Raw genomic sequence first — 24,021 nt, 5'->3', positions numbered from 1 at the left:
TGGCTTATCCTGCCCGCTAGCCTCCACTTCATAAGCTTATTCTCGCAGCCAGGGGGGCAAAGGATAATCGCGGTAGTATTACTAGTACCTCTCTCTCTCTCTCTCTTTTAAGTCTTTAGTACATGGGGCACAATAGTCAATTAGTATGCAAATGAGGCGTGCAATACAATGTACTTGAATGGGTGGGGAAGATGAGTAGAAAGTTGGAATTTTTAAAATGAGAAAGGTTTGGGATCAGATTTGGAGCCTTCTAGAAGGGATGAACAGTTTTAGGAAGAATCTTCTGAATCTTCACAATCTTCTGGATGAGGTTAACCTTAATTGGGTTTCCACACAACTCAGAAAAATGCCTAATCAAACTTTCTAAATGTTCTGAAGCCAGAATTCCTCAATTTGGAGTAGTCTAGCTACGCTGCCCTTGTTCGTAGTCCATCTGGTGACAGTCCGTTGACAGGCACCAAGATTTACCGCATGTTTTAGCTAGACAGACATGTTTTTGGCAGCTACAGTAACCTTGAAGGCTTCTCGCTGTTTTAAGAGGAAGCTTACTAGATGAGGGCGCTCCAGGACCCACTTCAAAGCTCGGAGCCACAGCCAGTTGGTGAAAAATTCAAAAATCTAGTTCAATTCTTGAATTCTTCAAGTTTTTCCCTTTAAAACTAACTTAAAATCATTCAAAACGGACCATTTTGAGCTGAGATACAGGGCAGAGACGCAGACACTCTCGTTTCTCTGCGCTCTCGCCAAACTAACTTTAAAGGCGCATAACTCGCTTCAAAATTCAGCTAGAAATATGATTTTTAGCAAGTTTTGTTGGGAATTTCAAGGGGATTAGAATGATATGCAATTTCAAATAAAAATTTTATTGAAATGAATTAAGATAATAGAGCTCAAAGTGCATATACGATACTTGGTTTTTTTTTTTCTATCCTCTTCGTTTTTGTGTCTGCAAATGTCATCTCTTGTCATTCCCAGAATCCTTTTTTCTTTTCTTGAATTATTTTCTTACAAAGACGAACAACAGAAAGAAGAAGACCAAAAATAAATTTATTTCGCTTTCGCGCGCGGCGCTTTTCATAAAAGCTGAAAATGCGATTACCACTTGTTGAATGCGACGTCGTCTTTTCAGGAAGATGAAAAAGCTAAAAAAGATATTTACCTCGTCTTCTTCTCTCCTTCAAGAACACTACTATAGTTGGGGAGGTGACGAAACAAGATTTGTAATTTTGAATTATCATGAACAGTCTGGTAGAATAACGTTTTTATCAAATTTTATACCATTTTAGTCCCCTTGAAATTTCCTACAAAACTAGCTTAAATTCAACTTTCTAGCTAGATTTTAAAGCGAGTTATGCGCCTTTAAACTTTTGGCGAGAGCGCAGAGAAGCGAGAGTGTCTGCGTCTCTCCCCTGTATCTCAGCTCAAAATGGTCCGATTTTAATGATTTTTAGTTTGTATTAAAGGAGAAAACTTGGAGTTTTAGGAAATGACAAAAAAAGACAATTACAGACAGAAGAAAAATATTTAAAAAAAAAGGACAAACCGATCTACAGATAGACACCCCCCATGTGTCTCTATGCGTGCACTTTGAGCTTAAATATCTCGGTTCCTAGCGAAGCTATCAAAAAGTTGTTAACTGCTAAATTGTTTATCATAGTATCAGCAATATTTTATCAATTGACAAGTTATTGATATCTTTGATAGTAACCGAGATAATTGAGCTCAAATGCATGTACACGGTGGATTTCTATTAGAGCGGCTATCCACCGATAGAAGCCTATTCACTAGGAATCGCAATGAATCAAGATGACACCTCAGAAACCAATCCATCATGTCTCGTTATCATCTATCTCACAGGCGCCTCCTCAAAATTCGGTGGTGGCGGCGGAAAAACCAAAAAGAAGCATAGGAAGAAGCAGAAGTGGGTAAAGAAATGATGGATTGGTTTTTGGATCCAGAAACTCTCTGGGATCCGGAGCCCCCCGAAAAAGTGTCAGCTGTTTTGCATAAATTAGTTGCGAATTGAAATTCATACAAGAAGATAAACGTCGTCGTCCGGCTGTCACCAGGCATTAGGGACAGAATGACAAGTGTTTGTTGGTGGGGGAGAAAGTGCGCGAATTTTGAAACCATTTGTCACTTTTACATTATACACAACTGCTACTGACACCGGAAGTGCTTTACACACTCTGTGTTTATTACTATGATATTTGTGAAGGGAAAACAAGAGGGACAAGGGCAATTTTGGATATAAAACGTAGTTAATCACTTTTTGATTTCTTCTACAGGAATCAAGATAAATTGTTGTTTTTTCAACTTGTTACTATCAAATTGTATTTGATTCCCATTAAATTTTTCTACAAAACTAGCTAAAAACCGATTCTCTAGCTAAATTTTGAAGCGAGTTATGCGCCTTTAAAGTTTGGCGAGAGCGCAGAGAAACGAGAGTGTCTGCGTCTCTCCCCATTAACTGTATCTCAGCTCATAATGGTCCGTTTTTAGTGAGCTTAGTTGGTTTTAGAGGGAAAACCTCGGAGAATTCAAGAATTCAACTAGATTTTCGAGTTTTTTCTTAACTGTCTGTAGTTCCCAGCTTTTAAAAAGTTCCAAGAGCGTCCACAGCCGAATAGAAGGCTTTACCCTTTTTTTTAAAGCAAAACTTGTTTTTTTTTCAAATTTTCATACAACATTTAATATCATTCTGTTCCACTTGAAATTTCCTACAATTCTAGCCAACAATCAACTTTCTAGCTAAATTTTGAAGCGAGTTGTGCGCCTTTAAAGTTTGGCGAGAGCGCAGAGAAACGAGAGTGTCTGCGTCTCTGCCCTGTATCTCAGCTCAAAATGGTCCGTTTTGAGTGGTTTTTAGTTTGCTTTGAAGGGGAAAAATTGGAGAATTCGAGCAATTAACTGATCTCGCAACCTAATTTTATTACACACCAGACAGTGTTATCTATAAATACATGACCTTCTCAGTTGGAAAGAACAAACCGGAACTTTATAGAACTTTCTGAATGCCTGGTTTTTATTAAAAAACGAAGAATGGTGCATATACTAATGAGTAATCAGTGTGTATGAGGTATAGTTTTCTATAGAAAGGTGTTTAACATGAAGCAGGAGGTATATGCTTCATGAAAAGCACTATCTTTTTACAAGGAACATCTCGCTTCCTGGGAGTAGATAGCAAGATCTTATTCATCTTGGTTCCTGTAATAGACCTCAAAAATTGGTCAACTAGTAAAATAATCTCCTTTTTATAATAAACATTTTGATATCTGTTACATTCTATGCATACTTCGATTAGTTTCATATTTGATCTACCAAATTATTTGTGATCTACCCACCTAAGAAGAGCGCCCTTCTCTGGCACTCTTCTTCTTAGTTGTTTCATTGGTCAGAACCCCTCTTTCTTTGGGGCTGACAACCATTCTCGGTCTGTCCTAGTCTCTCCCATCCTTCTCTACTTTTCCCCCTCTATTCTCGTACATCTTTAGTATCTGAATAAAATCTGTATTCTATAACTACTATTTGTATTCCTTGCGCCGGCCAGAATGCCGGATCCTAAGGACGTAACAATATCTTTGACAACAACCCAGATAATTTGGTTGAAAGGGACAGGCAGCCTCCACCTTTACCTCTCTCCCCTTGGGTGCGCTTTCTTGGAATCTAATTATCTCGTTTCCTGTAATAGACCTCAAAAATAGTCAACTAGCAGAATGATCTCCTTTTTATAATAAACATTTTGTTAGTAGATAACTTTTTGATATCTCTTACAGAAAATTAGATATATTGGCTCAAAGTTAACGGTTCGAATCATTAGGAGCGCTCCAATTGAGAGTTTTCTCCTATCCGTCTATCCTCCTAAATTAGGAACACTTGTAATTCTAGATACCCCCTCAAGTGGTCCACCAGTTTCCTTCCCCCTATAAATACCTAATTGTGTCTTCTTCTTCCCCCCATCAATCGCCTCATTCAATTTCATTTTCTGTCCCCCCTTGCTCCTTGCCTATGAATTTCGGTGTTAATTTATAGAAAAGAAGGAGGGGGGCTATTGAAATTTAATGAAATTGACAGCGAATATTTAGATGGAAGGACAGTTTACTAGGGGTGCTCCCAAAATGTGGGATCTTGTTTTAGGTGTTTACTATTATACTGTTAAGTTTGAACTTATATATCTCAATTCCTGTATGAGATATCAAACATGTGTCAACTGATAAAATGTTACTGATAATATGATGAACATTTTATAAGTTGACAACTTTTCTATATATCTTTTACAGGAATCGAGATAATTGAGCATTCCATGTGTTCATTGCATCACATTTCCAGCACTGGTTACAGTAGTCCTGAAAACCAACTTTAATTGCAAATTCGCTCTATTGATACCCACCTCACAAGCCCTTGCCGAACTCTTCTTGATTCTCAGCCTTCTATCATTGGATCCAATCAATTCCTCGATTTCTGATTGCTTATCAGCTATCACATCCACCAAAAGGGACTTCTTTTCCTCCTCCATATATTCAATATCCAATTTTTGTACCTTGCAATCCAGAAGGTCCATTAGGTACTGTACAATAATCCCCATTCCTTGGATATGATCTCTCCAGAAGGTTGTCATAAATTTAGAATCGATATGAGTTGGAACTTTGGTTCCATTGATACAGTAATCCTCCACATCAAAAATTCCTTTAAGGGATTTCGGGTCCTTCTGAAGGCTGTGAATCTTTATGACGTCGTTGGAGGTGTGGATTTCCACATGGGACACTTTCTCATAGGCGTAGACTTCGAGATGAGCAATGGGATCCATCGAGGCAGAGGTCTGGCTTATCAGTCGTTGCAATTTCTTGGAGGTCATGGAGAGGGAGATTCTACAAAAATTCCAAATTTAGAATATCAAATCTGAGGGATCCCTTACAAATCCATGACTTCCATTTCCTTGAAAACGTTCTCCAGATCCAGGCCTGGAAGTTGGAGAAGTGGGAATCTGGATTTTTGGATACTTGGATAATTCAGAAGATCCTCTAGCTTCTTAATGGATTCTAAGTTAACTCCTTGGCGGCTTGGCTTTTTGAATGGAAGGATACTGTAGACCTTATTTGCACAGATTTTTTCAATTTTTGGCTCCTCAATCCCTTCCAAATTGAGCTCTTCCGAACCCAAATCGTCCCCAACATCCTTATAATCTCTCCAAAAGTTCTCCAACTTGCAAATCCCAACTCTGCATCCGAAAATCTCCTTCAAATGCAGCAACACCACTCTCATTCCAATCCTCAAATTGTCACAAAAAACTGACACGAATTTAGAGTCGAAATGAATGTCTACAGTAGCCTCCAGGATACTGTAGGTGTTGATTTCTAAAGTGTTGGCTGATTTCTTTTGGAGTATGTGAATTGGAAATGTCCCATCTTTTGCGGTGATCTCGAATAGGCCAACTTCTCCATCTGAACAGATATCCAGGAGTAGGTTTTTTGGTCCATAGTACTTTATGTCCCTTGAGGATTCTAGAGATTCAAGGGACAGGGAAAATCTGAAAATTGGGCAATTGAAGGTCACTAGACATCAAAAAGGGTTGATTACTTAAAACACAATTATTTCGGCTTCTAGAAAGATATCAAAAAAGCGTAAACTACAAAAATATAGCAAATTAAATTTCCCACATTTTACTAGTTGACCGTTATTTGATATAATTTTCAGGAATCGAGATAACTTGGTTCCAAGAAAGCGGACCCAGGGAGAGTAGGATAATGGAGGAAGGGGCCTATCTTTTTAAGCCTAATTATCTCGGTTACTGTAAGAGATATAGAAAAGTGATCAATTGATAAAATATTGCTGATATTATGATAAATATTTTAAAAGTTGACCACATACTAATATCTCTAACAAGGGAACCACAACACCTCGTCAGTTTGGATTTTGATGAAATTTTCAGTATATGTCAAGGATAGCCTATCTAGACATTCCTGAAAATTTTAGAACACGCTCGCCAGTTTCAGCAGAGTTATATCAGTTTCAGTACCAAAAATCGCGTTTTCAGTGCAAAAATAGCGATTTTCAAAGGCGATTTTCTCCGCTTTCATGAGGTTCCAGAACATGAAACTTGTTTTGCTATACTCAGAATTATGTGTAATATCATATTTCAGACATTTTCTGAAAAAAATTTTTTTGAAAAAATTTGAGATTTTTTCCACCATTTGGGTGGGTGATTTTATCGAGCTTTTGTCAATTTGGAAAACTTCCTTGAAAAAGTAGTGATAATTGTTTGCAAATATTATTTTACAACTGATAGGTAATCTATTTTTTGATTGCACGCTTTTCATTATTCATTCATGGTCCGTATAGGTCCAAAAACAGAGCTTCAAAACCACCACATTCCAGTGATTGAACCTTCAAATTTTTTTGGAATTTTTTTTGAAAATTTTTTTTTCTAAATTTTGTTTCTACTCTCTTGAATTGATAAAATTTTGAAACATATGTCAGAGATATCCTGAAATGTCGCAAAATAAGAAAACAAAAAGAAAGAAAAAGAAAAAACACTAGAGGGTCCGAACCCACAGCCTCGTGACTACTGGCGCCCACCACATCCCCGACACCACGCCGTTGACATTTACTATTGATTCGAAAGGCGCTTAAATCTCAGGCCCTCTTCAAACTCCTTTTAAAGGGATTTCGGGGATGAAATGTGTGGTAAAGCATGCAAATCAACGGATTTCAGTACTAAAACTTTGGACGGATATAACTCTGCTGAAATTGACGAGCGTGTTCTAAAATTTTCAGGGATGTCTAGATAGGATATCCTTGACATATTCTGAAATTTTCATCAAAATCCAAACTGACGAGGTGTTGTCGTTCCCTTGTAACAGGAAGCGAAATAAATGGGCTCAAAGTTTACTACTAGCTAGGGATTCGGATGGTGAGGTTACGGTAGCTTCTAAACCTATGTATTGTTGTATACAAATTCAAAAGGTATGAAATTAGGCAGAAAAGTAAGTAATTGAACTAACTTCTTTGAAAATTAGGAACAACTATAAATTTGATGATTTGCAAGCGAGTCCTTAAATTCTTCTACCGATCTATGGGGAATTATGGTCCGAATTTAACAGAATTCTCCTGTCAACTTTGAGTCAATTTTCTCGATTTCTGTGAAAGGTATCAAAAGCGGTCAACTAATAAAATATTGCTGATAACATGCTAAACATTTTATCAGTTGACAACTTTTTGATATCTTTTACAGGAAATGAGATAGATGCGTTCAAAGTTTACGACTAGCTAGGGATTCGAGTAGAGTGGTTACCGTAACCTCTCAACCAATATGTCCTTGGATATTAGGTGGAAACGTATGAAATTAGACATACAATAGAGTATGGATTCATGAAGACTGCTTCTTTTACAAAGTGATAAAAACCCCCTGAACTTTGATGATTCCCAACGAGATTAAAATATTCTTTTACCGATCAACGGGGCCTAACGTTAAATTCTCTAGATGTCAACTTTGAGCCAATTTATCTTGATTTCTTTTGGAAGATATAGAAAATGTAGTCAACTGAAAAAATGTTAATCATATTATCATAAGCATTTTATCAGTTGACCAGTTATTGATACCTTTCATAGGGAGCGAGATAATTTGGCCCAAAGTTGACGGTCAGTTGCATTCGAATAGAATTACTGTAATCATTCTAATCATCAACTTTGAGCAAACTTATCTCATTTCCTGTAAGAGATATCAAAAAGTGGTCAACTAATGAAATATTACTGAGGGTTTGATAAACCTTTTATCAGTTAACAGCTTTTTGATATCTTTTACAGGAACTGAGATAATTGCCCAAAGTTGACGGTTAGCTGCGGCATCCGAACAGAGTGGTTACGGTATTGAAGGCAAAGGATATTTTTGATTGATTTGAATAGTTTAAAACCATAAAATAACTTACAATTTCAATGGATCCATTTCGTTGAGATTGTCTCGAATAACTCTGCTTGGTATGTTGAATAGAGTAGACACCATTGAGAATGAGTGAATAAAGGAATGAGTGGTATAAGGGTAATAGGATGTTATATAGGTCCAAAGGGAATACAATATGAGCTTAAAAGGTTGTTTTATGGATATGCAGAATGAATAGTTTTACGGTTATAAGGGTCCAAAAGGTGTAGCACTTCAGATAATAAACTATGTGACTCTCTGGGGTATATTGCCAGGACCCTAAACGACCGCATCCGAGCGGCTGCGTAGCGGTCTGTTTGTTTTTTGAATCGCCCTTCCGTTCCCGCTCGATTATCATTGGAGCGATCGATGTATTTATGCATTGGATGGTTATAATGAACATTATACAGAGTAATTATAGCTAATACTTAAAAAAACGCGAGAAAATTCTAGAATTAGTACTGTGGAATTAAAGACTTAAAATTCTCTTGGTGTCGATTTAATAGGCCACGCCCCCAAGAAACCAGTAAAAGCGATTTTTTGCGATTTTCTACGAATTTAGTAAGATTTTCCCAATAAAATTTCAAATTTTGGTATGAAAATGATCGCTAGCATCTCTAGAACCCATTCTTCCACTGAAAAACGCCGAAATGAGGCGAAAGGCTGAAATAATAGCATCACCTCGCGAGGCGCCTCGATTTACAAAGCTTCGGTCCCTAAAAACCGGTTAAAACGATTTTCTGCTAATTTGGAAAGACTTTCGGACTGAATTTAGCTTTTTTGGTATAAAAATAATTGCTAGCAACTCCAGAACTCATTTATTTTTCACTGCAAAACCGAAAATAAATCGCAAAACAACAATTATCGTGCATTCAACTAGGTCATTTTTCCGATTTTGCCGGAAATTTCAGACATTTTGAGCCAAAAACCATCGAAAACGGTTGAAAACACGCCGAGATACAGCGCTTTGAAGTTTTTACTGAGGCTAATAGCAATTTGTAGTTTGTAGCTACTTAGCCTCAGTAAACGCGCATGCTGTTTTACTGAGGCTAAGTGGCGGACAAACTAGAAAACCGTGTTAGCCTCAGTAGAAACTTCAAAGNGNNGTATCTCGGGCGATTTCAAACCGTTTTCGACGGTTTTTGGCTCGAAATTTCTAGAAAAATGTGATTTTACGATCTGACTGTTTTGAAGTTCAAATATGTGACTTTATTTGATTCGAAATATCAAAATAAATGTCAAATAAAAACAATCTAATATGGGCAACATGAAGAAGAAATGAGATTTGAGGGAAAGAAAATGGGAATGAGAGAAGAAAAGACCCAGGAGAACAAGTTAAGGAGGGCAATCCTCTAGGCAGAACTTCTTATCAGTGAGGATTTGAATCTTGCCGAGACCTTTATCCAGCCATGAGTTTGCCATTCGAAGATCCGAAACAGTGGTGTGGAATCCGGCGCCAGCGTCGACCAGCGAGTCCATGAGCGTGCGCGATGGATAGCGAAGTTTCCAGTCTTTTTCTGAATTTTGAAGTGTTCATTTTAAGCTTGGAGGTGAGCTGAAAATCAGTTAGAGAATCCTCTGACTAGGAGAACTTCCCAAATTGAGCCTGGGCGGTGTTCCAACCAGCCTAGACGGTGCCTAAATAGCGTAGGAAGTGCTAAAAACTCCTTATTAACCGCTTGAAGAGCTTGAAAATCGGCCCAGAGCCCAGGTTTTTGGTCTTAAAATTCGACTAGACAATGTTTCAGAGGCCTAAGAAAGCTTCCTAGCAGCATAAAGATCCTTACGGCTGACTCCAGAAGCTTGAAAATCCAGAAAAAAAAACGCTTAGCGGTAACTTTAAGCTTGGCGAGCCGAAAAATCAGTCTAGAGCTTAGATTTTGACTCAAAATTCAGCTAAAAACGAAGCTCTAAAGATCCCCTACCTTTCCCCTTATACTTCTCGGCCTCCTCAATCAACTCCACCGCCTTATCAGACAGTAGTCCATAGGCCAACCAAACCGCATGAATCTCCTCAAACGACTTGGCAGCCACCACGAGTTTTGCCAGTTTTTGAGCCAACGCGTTGAGCGGTTCTGAAAAATTCATTTTCTAGCTGAAATTCGGCTCCAAAACCGTACCCTTTCCCTTATCCTTATTCTTCAAAATCTCCACTATAAACTGAGCTTGTGGAAGTAGCTCGAAATCCTCTATCGTCATCATGACATCGTCTTTGTCGTGTTCGGAGAGGAGAACGCTGGAAAAAAGAGGCATAATGTGTAGAAAAAACGTGTAGTTTCATATAGAAACAAAGAGAAAATTCTAAATTTTCCAGAAATTGACTTGAAGCGATTTTTTTGAATTGCTTCTCTCGTTGTTCTTGAGTTCCCGCCAATACATTGAAGATTTCACGATGTCAAAACTGCTCAGCATGAAATTTGCGAAATTTCGACACCCATATTGTCATAGTTTTCAATTTTAATGTAGATTCTGAATTCTGACGTCATCTGAAGTCCAAAATCAATTTTTAAGAAAATAGCGATGTCAAAACGAATTGCAACTTAATTTCCGCCATTTTGACACCCATATTGCGCTATTTGGGTAAGAATTTATTTTTGAATCCAGATGACGTCAGAATTCAGAATACACCCTAAAATTCAAAACTATGACAATATGGGTATCGAAATTACGGAAATTTCCAGCTGAGCAATTTTGACATCGTGAAAATGTCGAGAATTCAATAAACAAATTTTTTCTCTGTTTTCTATATGAATGTACATCTTTTTCTACACTTTTAAAGCCTTTTCAACCCTCACCAAAACCGATTATGCCTTAAATTCCTGACAATCAGTTTCTCCACAGGATCCTCTATCTCATCAGCTCCTCCATCCTTCAACAACGCCTTCTCCCTCAAATAACTCCATGGGAGGAATCCACAAATCGCGTCAATCGCTATGCTCAACATCATCGTCTCGCCGGCAAACTTCCGGATGGACCAGTGGCAAAAGTTCACAATTTGAGAGATGGTTCTTAGATGCTCCTCGGGGTAGAACTCGATGGCTCCGACGTGGAAACGAGTGAAGAAGAAGAGAACCATTTGGAAGGCGGCACTGGAGAACTGATCGGCACTGTGACACAGGATCTCTTGGATCTGTAAAATGGGATAAGCCATAAATATATATATATATATATATGAAAAAAGGATGTTTTTCAGTTGATTTTGACTATTTTCAGAAGTCTAGAGCTCGTCTGTCAAGTGGAGATTATAAAACAGACCTAGATTGAAAACTTAGCATTTCAGAATTTTTCGAAAATTCCTGATTTCTGAAAGACACCCCTTTTTGTACTGAAAACGTGCCAGAATGGGTGTCTATCAGAAATCAGGAATTCTCTAGAATTCCGTAAATACCACTTAACAGCCGAGCTCTAGACTTCTGAAAATGGTCATTATGCTCTTACCAAATCTAGGATCTCCGGCTGATCTGCAATCGCCTCGAAAAGCATAATCCTTTCTGATTCGTTTCGGAACGCTAGAAGTTTCGAAACTGCTGCCACGAAGAGCTGCGTGGATTCGATATCAAAACGGAAGGGATGAATACCCAGGCAGCAGACGATGATGTCGTGGAGCACGTCGGGTTCTGGAGAAAGAGCCATTTTAAAAAAAAAAATTGAAAATTTCTCAAAATATTTTTTTTCCAGAATTCAACTTTTTCGAGGATTTTTTGCACATTCTTCATTTTCATCTTATTTTAGGTCGCGAAATCAATTTTCATCGAAATCGGACCATTTTGAAAATTTTGGAAAAAAAACTGAAAATTTCCCAAATGTTTTTTTCAAAATTCGACTTTTTTGAAATTTTTAAAAATATTACGTATTGTTAAGCCGTTTTAGGTCGTGATATCAATTTTTATCTAGACGCTTTTGAAATTTTTGAAAAAAACTGAAAATTTACGAAAAAGTTTTTTTTTCCAAACTTGACTTTGTCGAAATTTTCTCGAAGATTCATAATTTACAAGCCATTTTAGGCCGTGAAATCAATTTTCATCGAAATCGGACGATTTTGGAATTTTTGAAAAAACTGAAAATTTCCCAAATTTTTATTTTCAAATTTCTACTTTTTTGAAATTTTTCACGGATTCTTCGAATTCAAGCGATTTCGGGTCGTGATATCAAATTTTATCAAAATTGGAGGATTTTGAAATTTTTTCAAAAAAAGATTCCAGAACCTTCTATGTAGAAGTTTCCAGAAAACGCGATTTTTAGAATTTTTTCTTTCTTTGCTTACACATTTTGATGAATTTGAGCTATTTTCTATCCTATTCAAAACTCACCAACTCTGATCTCGGAACTCGTCACCACTTTGGACAACATCTCCGCCATCTTTCTCTTCTTTATCCCCGATTTCAGACTTCTACAGATGTTCCAGACCTCTGTAACTTTGACAGGCTCCAGGTAGCACGTCGCGATGAAGCAGTGGTATAAGGAGAGGGGACGGGCGTTCTCATCGTCCAGAATCATCAAATCACATGCCATTTTGAAGATCTTCTCCCGAATCATGATCTCTTTCTTGGATTCTTCCTTGATCGNCGTGCCAACGTAGTCGACCACTGACTGGAAGAAATAGGGGGTGGAGATTCATGTTTTTAGCTTTACAGGCTTACCCTTAAGGGAATTTTGTGATCATAGAGAAGACATTTCCGTATAACCTTCCTACTAAACTCCCGATCCCTGAACATCTCTCGACCGTGTCATTGATCTTGTTGATCTTCTGACAGGACCACCGTTCGTCGATATCCTGAAGCGATAGATGCTCCATCACAGCAGCCACCGATGGATACTCATCTGTTGGGTCTGAAGCGAAATTCGTTGTGTAAGGGGTAGAAGCTGTCGGCTATCTTCTCGATGTCGTAATACTCACGCTGAACCTTCAAAAACCGCTTCAACGTATTCTGCGCGGCTAGCTCTGTACGTAGATTGATCTCCACTCTCAACGATCCATCATCCTCAGCCGGATAGAACTTCTGATCCATCTTGGCCAGAATCTCCGCACGATGCGCTTCCAATGTCTGAAGCTTCGAAAAACTTAAAATATTCGAAAAATTCCAAATTTTTAAGGTTTTTTACAGTAATCTGCAGTAATCTTCCGACGAAAAATTCGGAAAAAACATTGAAAAAAGTTCCTAAAATGCACAAAAAACCGCATCGAAAAAGCGCAAAAATAGGCTAAAAATGATCCAAAATTCGATTTTCGGTCTTTTTTTGACTCCGAAACGACCCAAAACCTAGAAAAAAAAAAATGAAAATCGCGAAAAAACGAAGTTTTCGAAAAAGTTCATGGATTCATGGCATAGTGGGTTTTTGGACACATACGAATTTCAACACCAGGGTTCGATTCCACTCGACGCCAAACGCTTTTTGCTTTTGTGCTGAGCATGTTTTAGTGGTTCTAGACACTTCTAAATGTCATTTTCAGATTTATATCGATTTTTATCGACTTTCAGTGAATTTTGGAATTTCAGAATTTCAGAAAAACCTGAAAATGACATTTAGAAGCGTCTAGAACCACTAAAACATGCTCAGCACAAAAGCAAAAAAGCGTTTGGCGTCTAGTGGAATCGAACCCTGGTGTTGAGATTCGTGTCCAAAAACCCACTAGGCCATCTGTGCAATTTTTTGAAAATCTTTTTTTTTCGCGATTTTTATCGTATTTTCTAGGTTTTGGGTCGTTTCGGCGTCAAAAAACGCACCAAAAATCGATTTTCGGACCATTTTTAGCCTATTTTTGCCTGATTATGGGCGGTTTTTTAAAAAACATTTTTGTACAAAATGCAGCAATAAAAAAATCCCAAATCTTTTACCATAGTCTCATTCTGTTTCTGAGTGATGAGCCATTTGAGCTTCTCCTTGGTGAAGTGCATCTGTGTCTCACTGCTGAACGACTTCACCATATCCTCATCAATGATATCGTAGATGTCTGGGTTGCGTGGAGAGGTCATCTCCATAATTACAGCTCTTTCCAGGTTGGGAGGATAGATTTTGTATTTGGAGCAGACGGTGAAGGCTTGTTTCGAGCAGATGGCGCCCAGGAATTCGATTCCTGAAACAAGTTTGTGTGAAATTAGCATCAAAATGTGTAGAAAAACATCCAGATTCATACAGAAACTTAAAAAAATGCCAAAAATCGCTTCTCGACGATCTTTGGAAGCTATTAAGCTATTTTTTTTTTGTCGATTTTGGACCACTTTCGGGCAGTTTTAGATTATTTTTGGACCATTTTGGCTCATTTTTGGACAATTTTAGACATATTTTGAGTCATATAAGATCAGTTTGGACTATTTTAGACAAGTATTTCATTGGACAACTTTAAGAATTCTTTGGACCCTTTTTGGACCTTTCTGGACCTTTGTGGCTCATTTTTGGGTCATTTCAGATTATTTTTAAACCTATTTAAGGCAGTTTTTAGCCGGTTTTGGACCATTTTGAACCAGTTTTCGCTATAACTACAAAAAAATCGATTTTTCGAGAATCTAAATTTGATTTTTCTCCAATTTTCTGGAAAATTTTTTGACCTTTTTAGGATTTCCAGCTATTTTTGAAGATTCTTTTCGGTTTTTTCGAATTTTTTAACTGAAATTCCATGGGAGATTACTGTAGATGACTGTAGAAAACCTAGTATTTTGTAGTTTTTTCTGCACTTTAACCTTGGCGAAAAAATTTCAAAAGGATCTACAGTAATCTTCTTGAACGAGTTTTAAGCTAAAAATTTGACATTTTTTCGATAAAAAATCATGAAAATCGTATTTACTGAGGCTTAGCAACATTTGTAGTTTGTAGTCAACACAAAATTTAAGTCATTTCTAAACAAAAACGAGCGAAGAACGGTTGAAAACTAACTGAGAAACAACACAAAGATTTCAATTTTTACTGAGGCTTAGAAATGCTTTGTAGTTTGTAGTCTCTTAGCCTCAGTAAAACAGCATGCGTTATTTTTTCGTTTCCTGAGGCTAAGCGACTACAAACTACAAATTGCCATAAGCCTCAGTAAAACATCATGTGCGTTTACTGAGGCTAAGTCACTACAAACTACAAACTTTTCTAAGCCTCAGTAAATTCTTGGCACGTGGCACTTGAGCGGCGGCGGCTAGTTTTCCTGAGGCTAAGCGACTACAAACTACAAATTTTTATAAGCCTCAGTAAAACACTCCAAAGATTTTACTGAGGCTAAGAAGGTTTTCTAGTTTGTAGTCTCTTAGCCTCCGGAACCTTTCTTAAAAGAAACTGAATTTTACTGAGGCTAAGCGACTACAAACTACAAATTGCCATAAGCCTCAGTAAAAACTTCTAAGCGCTGTATCTCGGCTTATTTCCCACCGTTTTCGATGATTTTTGGCTCAAAATATTTTAGAATTTTCAAAGTTTTAACTGCAAACCACAGAAATTCTTCAATTTCAGTCAAAAAATCTGGGAAAATCTATTAAGAATCTTCAAAAATAGCTGTAAAACCTAAAAAGGCCTACAAACTTTGCTAAAAATCGAAGAAAAATCGCATATTTTCGGAATTTTGGGGGGACTTCAAAAAAAAAAAAGATTCCACAAGTTTCTAAAAATGACCCAAAATGGTCCAAAATCGGTTAAAAATTGTTTAAAATGGCCCAAAAATGAACCACAAAAGTCCAGAAAGGTCCAAAAAGGGTCTAAACGCGGTCCAAAGAAATCTTAAAGTTGTCCAAAATGATCAAAAATTTGTCTAAAATAGTCCAAAAATGGTCCTAAATGGCCCAAAATATGTCTAAAATAGTCTAAAATGCCCTTAAATAGTCTAAATATAGTCTAAAATGGTCCAAAAATGAGCCTAAATGGTTTCAAAACTGTCTAAAACTGCTCGAAAGTGGTCCAAAATCGACCAAAAATAGCTTAATAGCTTCCTACAATAGTCGATAAGCGATTTTTGGCATTTTTCGAAGTTTCTATATGAATCTGAATGTTTTTCTACATTTTTAATTTATTTAAAAATCCTAAACTGAATTTTTTGTACCTTTGGCCACAACGACATCGTCATGTTTGAGCTTCACATGCACTTGACTGGAACTATGCTTCAATGCCAGCAATACTGAGAAATATCCCATTAGTGCAAACGTCAGGGTATCATATGGCTCCTCCTCCAGCACTGGTTTCCATTGTAGATCCACACAAGTGAGTCCAGAGATCTCTCGAAACGCAACAGGCCACATTTTGGAATGACTCCTTATCACCTCCTCTCTACACAGCTCTAGAACCTTCTCAATGCACTTTTGAGAGCTTTTCATGTTGATTATTCGACACAACCACGATCGAGTCACATTGTTACGGGTGGCGAAGATCGGAGAGGTAAGGCCTCTGGAATTTTCATTATTTTACGCAGAAATCTATCTAGATTCCAATAAAAATCAAGAAAACGCATCGAAATAGCGAAGTGGGGTCCGGTAATTAGGATAAAAATGGTTCAAAAATCTATTTTTAACGAGATTTTCAAAAAAACTGCACAGATGGCCTAGTGGGTTTTTGGACACGAATCCCAACACCAGGGTTCGATTCCACTCGACGCCAAACTCTTTTTGTTTTTGTGCTGAGCATGTTTTAGTGGTTCTAGACGCTTCTAAATGTCATTTTCAGATTTTTCTGAAAATCTGAAAGTCCAAACAACTTTGAAATCTATTAAAATTTGAATTTCGCGCCTTTTCTCCGCAGATCATTGAGAAAATTCATCTGGTGGCCGAATGGGAGTTTTCTAGGCCAACTACTGAGAAAAATCGCGCGAAATTCGAATTTTTGTCGATTTTCAGTGTTTTTTGGATTTCCAGAATTCCTGAAAAATCTGAAAATGACATTTAGAAGCGTCTAGAATCACTAAAACATTCCCAGCACAAAAGCAAAAAGCGTTTGGCGTCGAGTGGAATCGAACCCTGGTGTTGAGATTCGTAAATGTCCAAAAACCCACTAGGCCATCAGTGCAATTTTTCGAAAAACTCGTTTTTTCGCGATTTTCATCATTTTTTCCAGGTTTTGGGTCGTTTTGGCGTCCTTTTTGTCGATTTTTGGACCATTTTCAGCCTTTTTCTTCGCTTTTTCAATGCCTTTTTTCGATGTTTTCCGCATTTTAGGATTTTTTGCGATTTTTTATTTATTTTCATGATTTTAGGAACCTCCTAGGCTATTTTTAATTACCTAAAAACGATCTCTGCCGCCTTTTCAGAAGTTTTAGGGTTCGCTGCCATTTGTAGCATAGTACTAGAGCATCTGGCAGCCAAGTCCTGGTCTGGAGAACAGGACATAACCTGAAAATTCATAAAATTCACAAAAATTACAAGAAAATTAACTTTTCAAGGTCTAACCTCCTTGAAGAGAACCTCATCTAGGTCTTCAATCATTCTAGAACTAGCCAGCATTGTGAGAAGATCCCATCTGGCCTGTAGCATCATTGGAAGAGACAGAAGGACCTCGTAGACTGCTTGAATCACTTTTTCAGCGTCTTTCAGGTGTTGAATTGAGCTGATAAAGTTTGGAATGAATCGCTTTGAGCACTTTCTGTCAACCTCGACGCAGCGAACGACTCCGTAGCAGTAGCGTCTGAGAATTTTGGAAAATTGCTATTTTTTCATTCAAAATTTGGATTTTTGCTGGAAATTTTCCAGTTTTTTCAGCTTTTTCAGCTTTTTCTCACCTAAAAACCTCTATCACATATTCACTTTCAGGCAATTGCCTGGCATGAGCAAGCATAAAAGTTGCCAGGCCTTGAATATCATCAAACTCCAGCGAGAAGAAGGAAACGCCATCTAGAATTTCTTTGGCTTCTTCTTCCGTCAATATAGGCGGTTCTTCCAGCATTTCTAAAACTAAAATTCGAGATTTTGATTGAAAATTCGTTGAAAATTCATTGAAAAATGCGTTGTCCTCGAGGACTCCACATCAGGAAAAGTTAGGCCACCAAGCGCTCGGACTCCTCTCGGACAAGTTATTCAATTCGTATTTACTCCACGTCTTCTTAAAATTAAAGCTTTTTTCTGGGTTTTCAGCTGAAAAACCGATAGTTTCTATATTTAAAAAAATGGCAGAACAATGGGTGTCGACTGGAAAGCGATTCTGTGAAATTTGCAAGGTAATTTTTTCAAAAAATAAATTTTTATTGAAAAAAATATTTTTTCGCCTTCAGGTCTGGTTCGGAAACAACAAAGCATCACAGGACCATCATGATCGTGGAGAGCGACACAAAGCAATGCTCCAGCAGCGGATTCGAGAGACGATGCAGAAGGGAAAGAAGCAAGAGCTGGCTGACGCCAAACTCAATGGGACATTGGCTAGAATGGAGGCTGCAGCAGCCGCTTCAATGTCTAGAAATGGAGAAGGGATCGTGGCGGGACCCAGTTTACCATCCACTGGTCTTCGGATGAATATTTTCGATCCGAACAAGCATAAAGATGTGGGGTCCATGGCAAGAGAGATGGCGTCAAGGAGGGAGGCTGGAGCCATGAAAAGAGGAGCCGCAGCACCTGCGGGAGCAGCTCCAGATCTGAAAATTAGCAAAGGAGATGTGGTATCAGCTTATAGGGATTGTGGGTTCCTTAGAAAGTTCCAAATTTTAGTTAAAAATTCAAATTTCCAGTGACCAACCCTAATGCCGCTGGACCTGCTCTTCCGGAGCACTTAGCCGTTGGATATCTCCCTGAAACTCAAACGCAATGTGCTGAAATCTCCTGGGTACGTGCTCGCAATCCAGACGGCCCTGGTCACTATTACTGGAACCTCTTCGATAATTCCACTAGATGGGACACCCCGAATCACTTCTACACCGAGCAACAGTACGAGGAGAAGTGTAGAGAGTTTGAGGAGCAGCGGAAGAAGAATTACTATGGAATGGATGAGGTGCAGGCGGTGAGGAGTGGGAAGAACGACGTCTCGGCGTTTATTAAGAGTCAATTGGCGAAGAATGGGATGGCAGAGCAGGTAGAGGCTAATCGGAAGGAGCAGAACTATACGGATAGGCCTAGGAAGGGCCAGAAGTTGACCAAGGAGGAGAAGAAGGCGTTGTGGAAGGAGAAGTGTGCAGAGAGGGAAAGGAAGAGGAGAGAGGAAGAGGCTAAGGAGGAAGAAGACGTCGAAGAAGACGATGAAGACGATTACAGTGATGAGGAGGATGTAGACGATGAAGAGGAAGAATTCGAGATCGTTGGAACCCCAGAACGTGAAGCTATGATGGACCAGGAAAAGGATATGATGCTCCAAGCTCCGCCACCTCCGCCAGAAGAAGAGGAAGCTCCAGAACCCGAAAAAGTCCCTGAAATCGGTCTAATCGAGCCTCCAAAACCGTCAATTCCGACCCCTGGCAACCCATTTGGCGCTTGGGTTCGTGTAACCAAGGAGGAGAAGCAGGAGGTCTTCGAATCTCCACTAACCGCCCGTTTCCGTGAAGAAGAGGCTCAACGAGAGGAGGAAGAGGAGAAGAAGAGGGCCGAGGAGCCGAAATTCGAGTTTGGAGAGAAAACGGCGACGGTGATGACTAAAAAGGTAGAGAAATTCATGAAAATGTGCTTTATTTTTACAAAATTGTATGTAGATTCCCATAAAAAAACCGAAAAACCACCGGTAATTAGGGTGAAATAGGCTTAAAATGGACCAAAAATCGAGTTTTGGTCGCCTAAAACGACAAAACCTAGAAAAAACTATGAAAATCGCGAAAAAACAAGGTTTTTCAAAAAATTGCCTAGATGGCCTAGTGGGTTTTTGGGCACACACGAATCTCAACGCAAGGGTTCGATTCCACTCGACGCCAAAGCTTTTTTGCTTTTGTGCTGGGCATGTTTTAGTGATTCTAGACGCTTCTAAATGTCATTTTCAGATTTTCCTGAAGTTCTGGAAATCCAAAAAACACTGAAAATCGACAAAAATTCGAATTTCGCGCGATTTTTCTCAGTAGTTGGCCTAGAAAACTCCCATTCGGCCACCAGATGAATTTTTTTCAATGATCTGCGGCGAAAAGGCGCGAAATTCAAATTTTAATAGATCATTTTCAGATTTTTCTGAAAATCTGAAATTCCAAACAACTTTGAAATATATTAAAATTTGAATTTCGCGCCTTTTTTCCGCAGATCATTGAGAAAATTCACCTGTTGGCCGAATGGGAGTTTTCTAGGTCAACTTCTGAGAAAAATCGCGCGAAATTCGAATTTTTGTCGATTTTCAGTGTTGTTTGGAATTTCAGATTTTCAGAAAAATCTGAAAATGACATTTAGAAGCGTCTAGAACCACTAAAACATGCTCAGCACAAAAACAAAAAGAGTTTGGCGTCGAGTGGAATCGAACCCTGGTGTTGGGATTCGTGTCCAAAAACCCACTAGGCCATCTGTGCAGTTTTTTTGAAAAACTCGTTTTTTCGCGATTTTCATCGTTTTTTCTAGGTTTTGGGTCGTTTCGGCTTCAAAAAAAAACACCAAAAACCGTTGTTTGGACCATTTTTATTTGAAATTCTGATTTTTGGAATTCTGAAATTCCAAAAAACACTGAAAATCGACAAAAATTCGAATTTCGCGCGATTTTTTTTTTGGGAAATAGATTTCTGCATAAAATAAAGCTATAAAATTTTTTTCAACGTTAAAAACCATCAGAATTCTATTTTCAGGTAAAAGGACCGATTGAATTCAAGAAGAAGGCTGGCGGCAGGAATATTCGCAAGCGAGAGGATTGATAATTTATTTTTAAGCTATTTTTCATCGTGTTTTGTATTTTTGATCTGAAATTCCTGGAATAATCTTTAATTTATCACCTTCTTTTCTTATGTTTTGTCTTAAAAATCGTATTTTCAAACGATTAAAATCTTTTTTCCTATCCAATTTTCAAGCTTTTTTCCCTTATTTTCCCTCCCATACAGCCCCAGAAAATGCCGGTTCGAGAGGTGTCCCGACTTCCCGAGCTCAATGAGATTCTGGAGAAATCCGACTCGAATCGGCTCATAATTGTGGACTTTTTTGCCAATTGGTGTGGTCCGTGCCGGATGATAAGTCCTGCGTTCGAGCGGCTTTCGATGGAGTTTGGAAACGCCACGTTTCTTAAAGTGAATACGGATTTGGCGAGAGGTAATAGAGCCAAAACTAGGAAAAAATCTAGAAAAATGACCGAAAAGCATCCTTAAGCTTGAAATTCCTGAAATTTTGAGCCGAAAATCATAAAAAACGGTGGAAAATGAGCCGAGTTACAGCGATTTGAAGTATTTACTGAGGCTAAAGAATCTTGTAGTTTGTAGTCACTTAGCCTCAGGAAACGCGCGTGCTGTTTTACTGAGGCTGAGCGACTACAAACAAAAAATGCTTGTTAGCCTCAGTAAAAGCGTTGGAGTGTTTTACTGAGGCTTAGGAAATCTTGTAGCCTCAGTAAAATAGCGCGCGCGCTTCCTGAGGCTAAGTGGCTACAAAATACAAAATTTTTAAGCCTCAGTAAATTCTTGAGACGTGGCATTGGAGTGGCGGCGCGGCGGCTAGTTTTCCTGAGGCTAAGAGACTACAAACTACAAAACTTGCTAAGCCTCAGTAAAAGTAATAACTAGCTCTATTTCATCTCGTTTTGCTCCATTTTCGACGGTTTTTAAGTCAAAATTTCGCAAATTTTCTATACATTCTTGAAGTGTGTAGTTTGTAGTCTGGGCTTCATGTCTCTCAGTGAATACAAACTACAAAACTTGCTAAGCCTCAGTAAAAACTTGAATTCACTGTAAATCGGCTTATTTTCAACGGTTTTAAACGATTTTAGTCTTAAGTTTTCGAGAAAAAAATTTTCTCTAGATTTCTAGCTTTATCGTTTGAAAATGATTTTTAAAGCAGTTTTTGAATTTCCAGACATCGTGATGCGCTACAGTATCTCCGCCATGCCAACCTTCCTCTTCTTCAAAAACAAGCAACAAGTGGATTCGGTGCGCGGCGCCAACGAATCCGCAATCATCAGCACTATTCGAAAACACTATTCTTCGACACCAGCCAACCCGAATGCAGCGTCAGACGAGGAAAAGAAGTTTCTGGAGAGATTCGTGGGGTACACGGAGCTTCGGAAAATGCACACTGACGAGGTGTTCAAGGCGTTGGCGAGGAGTGTGATGCCAGATGGGATCTCTGATCGTTTGGAAAACGGAGAAGACGAGAAAAAAGTACTCCAGGAGCTTCTAGATTGGTTCAAAAACGACTTTTTCACCTGGTTCGACCGCCCTACATGCCTAAAATGCACTTTAAAATGTACCACAGAAGGGTTAAACGGAACACCGACGAAAGAAGAAAAAGAGGGAGGAGCTGGAAGAGTTGAGGTCTTCATCTGCAATGGGTGTAACTCTGAAATGCGATTCCCAAGGTATAACGATCCTTCGAAGCTTCTGCAGACCCGTACTGGACGGTGTGGAGAATGGGCGAATTGTTTTGGTCTAATCCTCTCGGCCGCCGGCCTAGAAAATCGTTTTGTGCTCGACACCACTGATCATGTGTGGAACGAGGTGTATCTCAAAAAAGAGCAAAGATGGATCCACGTGGATCCCTGTGAGAACACTATGGACCGCCCGTTGCTCTACACTCGTGGGTGGAAGAAGCAGTTGAAGTACTGTATTGCTTATGGGCATGACCACGTGACAGATGTCACCTGGAGATATGTCTTTGATAGCAAGAAGCTGGTGACCCAAGAGAGAAATGAGTGAGACAAGGGGTTTTGGAGAATTTCCTCGGGAAATTGAACGCCAGGCAAATGGCCGGGGCAACGGAGGAGAGGAAGAGGGAGTTGGCGGTTCGGCGGGTGTGTGAACTGATGGGAATGATGGTTCAAGAGGCGAAAAATCAGAGGATCGGATGGGAGAAGCTCGGGGAGGATATGGGAGGGAGAACTACAGGTGAGAGGCTTTTTTCTTTGAGAAAATCGATTTTTAGTCGATTTTTACCGTTTTTTTTCAATGTAAATCGGAAAAACAATAATGAAGAATCTAGAGAAAAATGAAAAAAAAAAGTTTTTTTTTCGAATTTTCAAGATTTTTGACATTTTCAGATTTTAAAAAAAATCCCAACTTTTGCGATTTTTGAAACTTTTGATTTTTTGGGATTTTTGAAATTATCAAAACAAAAAGAAGATATATATCTGGAATTTCTGAAATTTTTAGAGTTTCTGACTATCTGAAATTACTGGATTTGGAATTCCTCGATTTTCAGGAATTTATCGGAACTCTTGAAATTTTGAAATTTTGGCGTTTTCGGATTTTCAGGAACTTTTGAATTTCTTTGAATTTCTGAACATTCCGCAGTTTCTAAATTTCGATTTTTCGAGTTTCTGGATTTCCAGGAATTCCTTGAAATTCCAAAATTTCCAGGAATTTTCGAAGTTTTGGAATTCCCGATTTTTCGATTTTTCGATTTTTTTGGAAAACTTCTGACGATCTGAAATTTCAGAATTTTTAGAAAATTGTGGATTTTTGGAATATTTGGATTTCCAAATCCCCGATTTTCTATGATTTTTCTGGAATTTTTCGAAATTTCAGTAGAAAAATTGAGGAAATAGGCTCAAAAAATACAGTAACTACTGTAATTTTTAAAGACGCAGACTAGATTTCGCTAAAAATATATTCTTTCGAAGCTGAAAATTCTAAAAAATTCAAGCCAAAAATTATTGAAAACGGTGGAGAATGAGCCAAGATACGGCAAATTTATATTTATTTGTAAGGCTAGAAANNACTTGGGATGGTGAGTACAATGAACGCCCAAGTGACGACCAAGAGGGATCTGGTCAACTGAATATCAGTATACCGGATTCCCTTCTTCTTCTTTTTCGGAGTCTTCTCCACATCAATCGAGAATCTGCTGGATATTCTCGTATAGCTCTTCAGTGTGTTGCTCGGAGCAGAAGTCTGAGTTGTTAGCACAATATCAGCAGTATTGAATGACACCGCTGGGGATCCTGGGTTCTTCCTGGAAAATGGGAACGTTGGATTCCATCTTATAAACTTTAAAAAACTAACTTGATATGGCTGTTCAATTTGCTGACAACTAGACAGTTGCAAGCAATGATCAAGACCGATGGTACCAGCATACATACAATAGTTTCCACAATAGTCATGGTCTGGTACATTCCAACGAATT

At 38.5% G+C, this 24,021-nt stretch overlaps 6 protein-coding genes across 6 annotated transcripts in view; 3 read left to right on the top strand and 3 right to left on the bottom strand.

Moving 5' to 3' along the window:
- The window catches only part of CBG08047, a gene marked incomplete at both ends in the record, with an annotated part of 5,564 nt that extends 5,544 nt beyond the window's left edge, over window positions 1-20 (top strand). The window contains one exon of the mRNA XM_045241548.1: window positions 1-20. This exon is cut by the window's left edge and continues 1,187 nt beyond it. Coding sequence (XP_045093643.1) covers window positions 1-20 — 20 coding nt within the window.
- A 4,289-nt stretch (window positions 21-4,309) lies between these two features.
- On the bottom strand, window positions 4,310-7,999 carry CBG26569 (the record flags this gene model as incomplete). Its single annotated transcript, XM_045241547.1, has 3 exons — window positions 4,310-4,868; window positions 4,916-5,527; window positions 7,926-7,999. The coding sequence occupies 3 exons, from the start codon at window positions 7,997-7,999 to the stop codon at window positions 4,310-4,312; spliced, it is 1,245 nt and encodes a 414-aa protein (XP_045098750.1).
- Window positions 8,000-9,250: 1,251 nt separating this feature from the next.
- On the bottom strand, window positions 9,251-17,758 carry CBG08045 (the record flags this gene model as incomplete). The annotated part of the gene is made up of 13 exons (XM_045241546.1): window positions 9,251-9,432; window positions 9,841-9,990; window positions 10,036-10,151; window positions 10,711-11,045; window positions 11,348-11,532; window positions 12,226-12,505; window positions 12,609-12,745; window positions 12,813-12,960; window positions 13,753-13,991; window positions 15,930-16,270; window positions 17,099-17,208; window positions 17,266-17,500; window positions 17,595-17,758. 13 exons carry the CDS (start codon window positions 17,756-17,758, stop codon window positions 9,251-9,253), a joined length of 2,622 nt encoding a protein of 873 aa, XP_045093642.1.
- Window positions 17,759-17,978: 220 nt separating this feature from the next.
- Window positions 17,979-20,612, top strand: CBG08044 (the record flags this gene model as incomplete). Its single annotated transcript, XM_002646113.1, has 4 exons — window positions 17,979-18,029; window positions 18,084-18,483; window positions 18,534-19,435; window positions 20,547-20,612. 4 exons carry the CDS (start codon window positions 17,979-17,981, stop codon window positions 20,610-20,612), a joined length of 1,419 nt encoding a protein of 472 aa, XP_002646159.1.
- A 192-nt stretch (window positions 20,613-20,804) lies between these two features.
- The window catches only part of Cbr-png-1, a gene marked incomplete at both ends in the record, with an annotated part of 4,589 nt that continues 1,372 nt past the window's right edge, over window positions 20,805-24,021 (top strand). Inside the window, 3 exon segments of the mRNA XM_002646111.1 lie at window positions 20,805-21,000; window positions 21,757-22,586; window positions 22,592-22,784. Coding sequence (XP_002646157.1) covers window positions 20,805-21,000; window positions 21,757-22,586; window positions 22,592-22,784 — 1,219 coding nt within the window.
- CBG08043 overlaps window positions 23,607-24,021 on the bottom strand; it is a gene marked incomplete at both ends in the record, with an annotated part of 608 nt that continues 193 nt past the window's right edge. Inside the window, 2 exons of the mRNA XM_002646112.1 lie at window positions 23,607-23,850; window positions 23,901-24,021. The exon at window positions 23,901-24,021 is cut by the window's right edge and continues 193 nt beyond it. Coding sequence (XP_002646158.1) covers window positions 23,607-23,850; window positions 23,901-24,021 — 365 coding nt within the window. The remainder of the gene's footprint in view (window positions 23,851-23,900) is intronic.

Source organism: Caenorhabditis briggsae (genome assembly GCF_000004555.2).
Source record: "Caenorhabditis briggsae complete genome, chrI, whole genome shotgun sequence".
NCBI classification, from domain to species: Eukaryota; Metazoa; Nematoda; class Chromadorea; order Rhabditida; family Rhabditidae; genus Caenorhabditis; species Caenorhabditis briggsae.
Note: the sequence above shows the minus strand (reverse complement) of the source record. Positions and strands in the feature narration are given on the sequence as shown.